General features: G+C 44.9%; 1 protein-coding gene across 1 annotated transcript; it reads right to left on the reverse strand.

Moving 5' to 3' along the window:
* Positions 1-1,632: 1,632 nt before the first annotated feature.
* Positions 1,633-3,645, reverse strand: LOC118663032 (sodium-dependent phosphate transport protein 2B-like). Its single transcript, XM_036322340.1, has one exon. It carries the CDS (start codon positions 3,643-3,645, stop codon positions 1,633-1,635), a length of 2,013 nt encoding a protein of 670 aa, XP_036178233.1.
* Positions 3,646-11,341: the final 7,696 nt, after the last annotated feature.

Below are 11,341 nucleotides of genomic sequence, written 5' to 3' on the forward strand. Positions count from 1 at the left end.
TCAAATACATGGCTCATGTCTCTTGCTTCCCCATGGTCTGGTAAAGAATGTGATGACTATGACAATACATATGCTTTATAAAGCTGGGCTGACACCCTATTGTCTTCCAGGAACTTGTTGGCTTCCTGTATACATACACATTTACAAAATGCATCTGCAGAGTTAAGCATTTTTAACTTTGAGAGCTTAAAGCACTTTACAGACTATGATTTCTGTAGGAAACGGGTATAATATGTAATCTCTTACATGTCAAAGAAATTTACCATTGATTTTCCTGGAAGAGACCATTTTTCTATTCATATAATAACTTAAGCATATTTACTTAAGGGCTATAGTCATATCTTCATCATTACCATCATTATCACTCAGTGGTTAGAGAGTCTGCCGGTGAACTTAGGAGTCACGGGTTCGATTCCCATCAACGCATAGGGGGTCTGCAGAACCCTGGTGGAGTCCTATCCGTCCTGAGTGTGGGGGTTCTCAATGGGGGTGGGGAGAGGGCTTACCTAGAGGAATCCTGTTCGGGCGCTGCCATAGACCAATTCCAGCATGTCATAATTTTAAGAGTTTCATCAAAAGGTTGATGAGACTTGGGGACTCAACAGGGTTGAGTCACACATATAGTCACCTGTTGGAAATGGCTAAAGGCATTTCCCCAAACCTGAATAGTAAACTGATTGTGGCTGCCAGACAGCTAAAAGGCATCTTAATCTACATGTTATTGCCTCCTACTGGCCAAACACTTGAACAGCCGTAGGCTATTCCCCAAACTGGCAATGCTTCTGTACCCTTTGAAACCTTACCCTATGAAGTGTATTATCTCCACCTTGCCTTAGGACAAATTGTGTTAATAAAAGCAAGGGTCCTAGACAAGGAGGGGACTCTTTAGTTCCTTTAGGTGAAGGTCCTCTGACCCCCAATGCCTTTCAAAATTATATCTCGTCTCCAGATTCTTTATTAGTCTCTGGATTCCGATGTCATCTACGCACAGCCCCTTTTCCAGATTCCTGAACCCTTCTTGATGCTGGGACATGAACCCTGGCAGGGCGCCATATGTTGGGGTCCAACCCCAGCAGGTCCAGGGGTTCCCAAAGATATGGACGGAGTCAGCAAAATGACAAAAAGACAGCGTTCAGTTGATCAGCAGCCTAGCGAGGTTCTCTAGCCAGGATCTCCAGCCAAGTTCTGTTTTTATTGACTTATTACATCTGTATTTATACCAGTTGATTTTGGTAAAAGAGAATTTTATTGCAATAAGAAAAGCATATATGTGTGTGTGCATCTTTGAAACCTTCCATAAATTCCTCCCTTGGGACTTCAGAAGATGGTTACGTCTGAAAATAAGTCCCATTGGCCAACCCATCTGTGTGCAGGAGCGGGTGGGTGGAGGGGATCCATTATCAAGCCAGGCTTCATTGTCTAATTCTCTTTCTGCGCCTTCCTGGGAGTGAGAGACCAGGGAGCACGGGTGGAGACAGAGCGAGCGACCACACAGGCTGACACACGCGCAAAGGGGAATGAGAGACAGAACTGATGTTGATGCCATTTCTCAGCAAAGTGGAGAACGGCATTGCAGAGCCAGGAGGGACCGAGGGAGACTTGGGGCACCTCCTCCCACCTCGGGGGCAGCCCCTACAAGGCTGTGAGGCTGGAGGTGGTGTTTGTGTTCAGGGTGTCCGCTTTGGACTTGGGGACCTTGATGTGGATGGCCTCCTCCTCCGCGGGGTCCTGGCAGCACTTGCTGCAGCGGAAGCACGTGGGGCAGCAGATGCGGCAGCAGCAGTTCCTCATGCAGCAGCCGGTGGCCAGGGAGACCGCAATGTCCCAGGGCTTCAGCGAGCGCATGCACAGGGGCAGGAAGTTCCAGGTCTGGAACACCTTGGGCAGGATGCGGGGGCAGCGGGCCTGCAGGAGCTTGAGCACCGCCACCAGAAGGATCACGAGGACGATGGGCACCCCCATGCCCACCAGCACTGGCCACCCAGCCAGCGAAAGGCCAAACACGGACAGCGGGACCAGGAAGAATAAGATGACCAGGTAGAAGACGGCAAACCAGCAGTACTTAGCTGAGATGTTGCCCAGCCCCTTAGCCAGGCGGATGGGCAGGCGGGTGAACGGGATTGGGTACCACAGAAGGATACCCGTGATGTTGAAGAAAAAGTGGCACAGGGCGATCTGGAGTGAGCTCCTCAAGGTTTTGCCTGGACTGGCCAAGGCAGCCATGATGGCGGTGGTGGTGGTGCCGATGTTGGCCCCCAGCGTGAGTGGATACGCCCTCTCAATGCTTATCACACCGACACCGATCAGTGGGGTCAAAGTAGACGTGAACACTGAGCTGCTCTGCACGATGAAGGTCATGCCTGCCCCCACTAAGATAGCCAGGTAGCCAGTCAGCCAGGAAAAGGGGAAAGGGAAGTCGGTGTTGATGGTCTTCTTGATGACAACGGCTACTCGCCCCTCGAGCACAGAGCCCAGGACCTTGACGATCATGATCAGACAGCCACAGAGCACCAGCAGGGAGGTGACCAGCAGGATGATGCCAACAATAAGATCCAGGAGGTTGGCATTCACAAAGAGGTGCTGGCACTTGGCAATATTCTCCCTGCGGGTCACGTTCTTGATGGTCCAGGTGTGGAAACCATTTGCCCAACAGAGGTTGGGGGAGGTGCAGTTCTGAATCGAGGGGACAGTGACATTCATCTGAGTCACATTGGTCACAGTTTTGCACCAAATCTTGATCAGACTCTTGTTCTGAGCTGCTGGGTCATTCATTGCAATCTGGTTGATAACCTTTTTATCCAGCTGGATAATTTGCTTTGTAAGAGGATTCGTGATAACTTTCAGAAGTTCTGGGGCATTTTCTCCGCTTTTGAAATGGAAGGACTCCACTATCAGGTTGGTCAGGACCTCCAGGTAGTGGGTGGAGACCTCCACAGGCAGGAGCACCAGCACGGAGAGCCAGTTGAAGAAGTCATGGACGGTGGCCCCGGCAAAAGCCCTTCTGAACACATTCCGGTCTCCTGCCTGCATGAGCGCCACGAGGGTGTTGGTGATTGAGGTCCCAATGTTGGCTCCCATGACAAAGGGGATGGCAGTCCGCACCGTCAGCAGTGAGGAGGCCACCATGCTGACGATGATGGATGTGGAGGTGCTCGAGCTTTGCACCATGGCTGTCACCAGCACCCCGATCATCAGTCCCGCCAGGGGGTTGGACATGATAGAGTTGCTGCTGAAGAACTTCCCGGCTATTTTCCCTCCAACCAGCTGGAAAGCACTGCTGAGGACATCCAAGGAGCACACGAACAGGTAGAGGAATCCCAGGAGCAGAAGGAACTTCCCGATCCCTTGCAAGATACACAGACTCTTCCCTTTGGTGTCTCTCTCTGTCCACTTGATCCCCTTGTGCTGAAGCTCGGGCAGGTCCCAGGGGTCTTCTATGTCGGTGGGCTCCTCTACCGGGGTGGCGGTGGAGTGGGATGGCAGAAGTTCAATCTTGGTTTCAGAGGTCCTGGTGACATTTTTGTTGGTCTCCTTTCCTTTCCCATCCGTGGGGGGCTGTTGGCTCCTGATGCCTCCAATGTATTTACCTGGGTTGGGCTGGGCATTTTCCACCTCAGGCCAAGGAGTCATGGTAGCTCTGAACATCTTCCAAGAGGCTGAAGTCCTCTCCCTTCTGTTCTCCGTGGAGTCTGGGTCCAGCAGTCCTTGGGAAGATGCAATCTGGAAGAGCTGCTCTCTGAGGAAGGAGATGACAGAGTGAGCCAGGAGACAGCTTTCTTCAGTTGAAGCCAAGTTCTGTTTTCATTGTCTTGTTACATCTGTATTTATACCGGTGGATTTTAATCCTATCAATTCTGTTCCAAAGGTTAGGGCGTTTCTTATCTCCATTCCAAGGTTACTCTATTGTTCTATTAAGCTACAAGGAAGTAACTGAAGGAGATTATCCTAAGTAAAGATTATGTAGCTTAAGCCTGATTGTTGTTCGTAGTTAAAGTGATTAATTACCCGCCTGGCACTTAGTTAAGGGGTTTTATTCCCTCCCTAACTCCAGGGGAAAATCCTCACCTGGGGAAACAACCTTTCTCAGGGAGGTGGTCCTGTTTAAAACACATAGCATTAAGAGGGGGAGCAAACATATGCCATATACGCCAGGTCCTTTGAAACATAAGCTGGGCAGATGTTTCTTCCCTGCAGTGACTGTGTCAAGCAGCAAGGGTGGATCAGCTTCTGACAAATTCCCCCATTTTTATTTTTTAAATTGCAGCGCGTGTAAATCAGCGGCCACCTCTCGGTTTGGGTTGTTTAAGACTCGGAAGAAGACTGACAAGCAATGATAGTGAGCATAGCAATAAACATAGTGGATGGAGTGCACACAGAGCCTTGTAGAGGTTGCTCGCCTTTTCAGTCAAGAGATTTCAGCTGTCCCCAAGTCGGTGGTTTGATTGTCCTCGTTGATCTGGCTAGTGGGCGGTGTCGCGGGCTATGGGCTCCCCGAAGTATCAGCGCGTTGAAGGGCTGGATCAAAGGATCCATCAGGGCCGTGCTTGATGGTGGTGTCGGTGTCCGGGGAGGAGTCAGCTGTGCCCTCTGGGTCTGTTGATATGGATGATACCGGGGAGGAGGAGGAGGAGGCAGAGACAGAGGGTAGTAGAGAGAAAAAGAAGAGAAAGCAAAAGAACTACAAGGCATGGAAGTCTTTAGAAAAAAGAGGGAGAAGAAAGGGAAGAAGGCAGCATTCTGACACAGCCCTTTCCTTCAGCTGCCCCTTTCCCTGTGGTCCAAATGGGAAACAAGTCCTGTTGCAGTGAGAGGGCAGCTGCTGTCAGCCAGTCTCTGTCTTTACCTGGGTCCCGATCTGAGCTGGGCGTGGGAAGCGAAGCAGCCATGAGGGCAGGAGACCTCCCGCAGAAGGGTGAGGATTCAGGCCTCTGCAAAGTTGGGGGGGTGAGGGTCTGTGCCCCACCTCTGTTGACCCCCAAGTTGTCTCCTGATGGCCCCTCTGCGACTGTACCTGTCTTAGGTTGTTCCTTCCCTGAGGAATCTTACCTGTCTCTGGCTAAACAGCCATCCTCCGGGGCCAAGCAGGGTTATGTGAGGTGTGCGAATGAGCGCCCCCCTGCAAGAGGTTCAGTTCTGTCTCCTTGGTAGCCTATGCCCCCATGGCCTCCACGCCCAGCACCTGCCTTGGGCTCCCTTTGCCTGCTGGCGGGGCCCCAGCTTTCGTCACATATCTTGGGGAGCCCAGGTTTCTTCTCCAGGGAGGGCCCAGCTCACACCATTGGGCGAGAGACAGATCCATGGCACTGGCCACCACGAGGCCTCAACCTCAGTATGAACAGAAAGCCCAGGCAACCGCTGTGGGAAAATGGACTGTGAGAAGGGTCCCTCTTGGCACAAGGGCAAGAGTGGCCAATACAGGACAAGGGAGGAACGGCCTGTCAGCATGTAGTCCTGGGACAGGGCTTTCTCAGCCCAGGATGTCAGGCTCTTGGCACAAGACAACTCCACATATGGGGCATATACCAGACACCCCCAGTGACGGCAGAAAGGGTAGGGTACCCTGAAACAGTAGGGTAGGGAGATTCTAGAAAAGGTTGTGTTCAGGAGCGAAGGAGAAAGGCCAAAGAACCAGCAAACAAGTAGTCAGATTTAAAAAGAAAAAAAAAAAAAAAAGGAAAGGAGATGTGGGGCAAAGCTGGGACATATGGACAGACAAAAAGGAGGCACATGTGATCCTCCCAATGGACAGGTGGTTCCAGCTCGGGGCTGCACATCTGCTGCAGAGGGGCACTGGTCAGGTGTGCTAACAGCCTCCCAGGGGTGACGGTCCCCAGGAGGGAGGCAGAGGCTGCTCCTTCTGGAAAGATACAAAACACAACCTCTTCCCCACATCATCACCAGATCTGGTAAAACTCTTGTCTGGTTTGTGTATCCTTCTACCAGGCTGAGTCGGCAGAGGCTATTGTACAGGAGGCCCGATGCCTTTTGGCTGCTGTACAACCCTCAGGATTGTATTTATTTTATTTATTTTTTAAATTTAACATATAACATTCTCCCCCTTTTTTGTTTTGATAGAAAACGTTTATATTGATGGAATTGTCAGTTTTTCTTTTTGTGTCAAGAGCTAACTTTGATGTGTTAAAACTAAGTAAAATGCATTTACTCAATCCAAAGCAGGCATTAAAAAGAAAAACCCCAAATGCTCTCTTGTATCCATTTTAAGAGTAGGATTGGCGCTTTCCGCTATTACCTGAGTCCTGATCTATCACCCCAGAGAGAGCTTGCCAATCCTGCACTTTCCCGGGGTGGAAAGGCTGCAGTGGGGTTAAGGATAAGGCTCCTTGGGCCTACTTTCTCCCATGCCTTTACATTTGCCAGAAGCTGATCCACCCTTGCTGCTTGACACAGTCCCTGCAGGGAAGAAACATCTGCACAGCTTATGTCTCAAGGGACCTGGCATATATGGCATATGTTTGCTCCCCTTCTTAATGCTATGTGTTTTAAACAGGACCACCTCCCTGAGAAAGGTTGTTTCCCCAGGTGAGGATTTTCCCCTGGAGTTAGGGAGGGAATAAAACCCCTTAACTAAGTGCCAGGCGGGTAATTAATCACTTTAACTACGAACAACAATCAGGCTTAAGCTACATAATCTTTACTTAGGATAATCTCCTTCAGTTACTTCCTTGTAGTTTAATAGAACAATAGAGTAAACCTTGGAATGGAGATAAGAAATGCCCTAACCTTTGGAATAGAATTGATAGGATTAAAATCAACTGGTATAAATACAGATGTAACAAGACAATAAAAACAGAACTTGGCTGGAGATCCTGGCTAGAGAACCTAGCTAGCCTGCTGATCACCGGAACGCTGTCTTTGTGTCATTCCTTCTTCGCCGACTCTGTCCACACCTTTGGGAACCCCTGGACCTGCTGGGATTGGACCCCAACAAACGCACATATCTGAGTTGCAGGTCCGATCCCAGAATGTTTATCTCTCTCTCTCTCTCTCTTTCTCTCTCTCTATAGCTCTCTCTCTCCTCCCCCCCCCCTTCCTCCGTCCCTCCCTCTCTTCCACTTTCTCTAAAAATCAATGGGAAAAATATCCTCAGGTGAAGATTAACAAACAAACAAACAAAAAAATCTTATTAGCCCTAACTGGTTTGGCTCAGTGGATAGAGTGTCAGCCTGCGGACTGAAGGGTCCCAGGTTCGATTCCAGTCAAGGGCATGTACCTTGGTTGCGGGCACATCCCCAGTTGGGGGTGTGCAGGAGGCAGCTGATCGATGTTTCTCTCTCATTGATGTTTCTAACTCTATCCCTCTCCCTTCCTCTCTGTAAAAAAAAACAATAAAATATATATAAAAAAAATTAGTGGCATGGTTTGAGGGAATACAATTAGCTACCAGAGGAATTAAACACACACACACACATCTTAAAATAAAAATTTAAAAATAAAAAAAAAAGTCTTATTTGAGGAAGTGAGGTCTGAAAGGTTAACTAACTTGCTCAGGGAAAAATGGCACATCTGTTACTAAAATATGGTTCCTGGGACTTCTGCTTTCTGCATGACAGAGTAACAGGAACTAAATTTGCTGCCTTCCTTAAAAAACTGAAACTGGAGAAAATTTTTGAAACAGCAGTTTCAGACATTGGACAACAGGCAGCATAGGAGTGTGATCCTTGAAGGGAAACAAAAGAGATAATCTCCTTGGTTGCCTGGAGAGAATTTCCTGGCTGTAGCACAGAGAGGTCTCCTTGAGGTAGAGCCCTGAGGTCTCCCTGAGTTGAGGAGACAGAGTTAAAAGTTTGAGAAAATTCAGTGGGTGGAATTTGCAGAGTAGAGTAATAGAGAGATTAATTCGGGGGCTGAGGGGAGCAGGGAGGGAGAGAGAGAGAGAGAGAGAGAGAGAGAGAGAGAGAGAGAGAGAGAGAGATCCAAAGATCTGAAGAGGGTTCCCCTTAAGTATTCAATTGTGGACTGCTACTGGGGAAATAACCACCAAAAAAGTTATTGCTGAAGCTCACACAGGACTAATAATGATATATTCTCAAAAACCAAACTGAAGAAACCTCATAATCAGGTCATCAGTTAGAGTACTCAGAAGGCTATTTATTGCCTCAGTAATAATGAGATCATTTAACCTTAAATTAAAGGCTGCTTTGACAAAGCTTAAAAACAAGCCTCTAAAATTAGTTATTTAACTGTGTACCCAAACAAAGCTCAAAAATATTTAAAGGAACACAAAAAAGTCCAGCACAGCCCAGATGGTGTGGCTCAGTGGTTGAGCATCGACCCATGAACCAAGAGTTCACCAATTTGATTCTGGGTCAGGGCACATGCTGGAGTTGCAGACTCAATCCATACTGGTTGGGGGGGGGGCATGGATTGGGGGGATTAAGAGGCAGCCAATCAATGATTCTCTCTCATTATTGTTGTTTCTGTCTCTTTATCCCTCTCCCTCTTTCTAAAATCAATAAAAACATATTTTTTAGATAAGTCCAGCACCCAATAATATAAAATTTCACAATGTTTGATATCTAACCAAAGCATGCAAAGAAGAAAATATAATCAATATTGAAGAGAAAAAAATCAATCAATAGAAAGAAATCCAGAAATGAAATAGATGATGTAATTAGTATACAAGGACATTAAAACATCTATTGCAAATATAAACTTGCTCCTTGACTTACGATGGGGTTACATCCCGAAAAATCCATCATAAATTGAAAATATTTTAAGTCAGAAATGCATTTAATACACCTAACTTACCAAATATCATAGCTTAGCCTAGCCTACCTTAAACATGTTCAGAACACTTACATTAACCTATAGTTGGCCAGAATAATCCAACACAAGGAATACACTGTAGAGTATTGGTTATTTACCCACATGATCGTGCGACTGCCTGGGAGCTGAAGCTCTCTGCCACTGCCTAGAGCAGTGATGGCGAACCTATGACACGCGTGTTAGAGGTGACATGCGAACTCATTTTTTTGGTTGATTTTTTTTCTTTGTTAAATGGCATTTAAATATATAAAATAAATATCAAAAATATAAGTCTTTGTTTTACTATGGTTGCAAATATCAAAAAATTTCTATATGTGACACGGCACCAGAGTTAAGTTAGGGTTTTTCAAAATGCTGACACGCCGAGCTCAAAAGGTTCGCCATCACTGGCCTAGAGTCATGAGAGAGTATTATACCACCTTTCACTAGTCTAGGAAAAGATCAAAATTCAAAGTTTGAAGTACAATTTCTAGTAAATGTGTATCACTTTCATACCATCATAAAGCTAGAAAATCTTAAGTCAACCCATCATGAGTCAGGGACATCTGTACTCTATATTTTCAAAATGGTAGAGAAAAGATAAGCATGGTAAGGAGAGACATGGAAGTATAAAAAAGATTCAAATCCAACTTCTACAGGTGGAAAAAAACAATATTTGAGATAAAAAATACACTGGATGGTATTACTGCAGATTATGCACTGAAGAAGAAAAAACTGGTGAATTTGAAGACATAGCAAAAGAAACTATCCAAGCCCTAACCACTTTGGCTCAGCAGATAGAGTCTTGGCCCACAGACTGAAGGGTCCCACGTTCAATTGTAGTCAAAGGCATATACCTCTGTTTCAGGCTTGATACCTGGCCCTGGTTGAGGTGTGTGCGGGAGGCAACCAAACCATGCGTCTCTCTCACATCCATGTTTCTCTCTCTCTGTCTGCCCCCCTCCCTTTCACTCTCTCTAAAAATCAATGGAAAAATATCTTCAGGTAAGGATTAACAGGAAAAAACAAAAACAAACTATCCAAAACGAAATATACAGAAGAAAAAAGACTGAACAAAACTAAACAGAAGTCCAATATACATTAGATTCGAGTCCCAAAAGGAGGGGGAAAACAGAAAAATATCTGACTAAATGGCTGAAGAATTTCTAAATTTTATGAGCTCTATAGATCTTATACAATAGGCTCAACAAATATCAAGCAGAAGAAACATAAAACTACACCAAAGAGTATCATAATCAATGTGTTAAAAACAATGATTTTTAGAAATCTTAAAACCAGTCAGAAAGAAAAACATTTTATACGGAGAAACAAATATAAGAATGACTATATACATTTCTTAAGAAATAATACAGTTGAGAAGTCAGTAGAGCAATATCTTTAAATGAATGAAAGGGAAAAAAACTGTCAACCTACAATACTATAATCAGCAAAAATATCACTCAGTAAAAGAGTTTTGAAATACATGAAGCAAAAAACTGAGAAAACTACAATGAGAAATAAATCCACAATTATAGGAAGAGATTTCAAATCTCTCTCAATAATTGATGGAACAAGTAAACAAAAAGATCATGAAGGTTAGAAAGATTTGAACAGCACTATTATCAATGAGACCTAGTGCACACTAACACTCTACCCAACCAAAGCAGAATACACATCCTGTCTTACGGACACACTAGAGCATTTATCAAAACAGACCATATTCTAGGGCCATAAAACAAGTCTCAATATATTTTAAAAGATTCAGTAATACCAGGTATGTTCTATAACCACAATAAAATTAAATTAGTAGGTTTTTTCAATCCCAGCAACAACACAGAGCAAGGTAACGATTAAAGAACCAGCTCTGGATAGGACTAAGGCAAGCCAGACTGACGAGTAGAAGAACCTAAGGACCTTCACTACTGCAAATTTTTTTTTTCTTTTTTCACCTTTTAACTAAGAAACCAATTTTTTTTTCTTCTTTTTCCATCACCTGATTTTACCCTTTTAATTACTACATTTTTATTTTTAACCAGTATTATTACTGCTACCATTTTACCATTTTTTAAAGTGCAATTTTATTTTCTCTTTATTTTATTTTGGGATTAGTGTTCTCCATTCTATTTTCATTGTTCCTTTAGCATCAACTTTCCCTACCTCAATTTTACCTCTATGCTAAAACCCTCTCCCTCACTTTTCCCCTTTTGTTGTCCTGTTTCTCTTACCCTATTCCTGCTTTAGATTTTCCCTATTCCTTCTGTTTACCTCCTGTCAAAATTTCACCCTACTTATATATCCTATTTCCAATCCACTGTTCTAAATCCTTATACACATATCCCTTATCTTTCTTCACTATCCAAATTTTTTTTTTCTTCTTCTTTTATCTTTCTATTGTTTTGTTGCTGTTTGCTTGATTGTTGAGTATATTGTGGTTTTTTTGTTGTTGTTTGTTTGTTTGTTTGTTTGTTTGTTTGTTTTGTGTCTGTGTGTGTGTGTGTTTTAGGACTGCTTGTGAGGCTATTTGTCTTTTTCTTTTTCTTTTTTTCTGCTGGTTTTTTCCCCTCCGTCCACCCAC

Source organism: Myotis myotis, unplaced genomic scaffold (genome assembly GCF_014108235.1).
Source record: "Myotis myotis isolate mMyoMyo1 unplaced genomic scaffold, mMyoMyo1.p scaffold_m19_p_1, whole genome shotgun sequence".
In the NCBI taxonomy this organism is placed as follows: Eukaryota; Metazoa; Chordata; class Mammalia; order Chiroptera; family Vespertilionidae; genus Myotis; species Myotis myotis.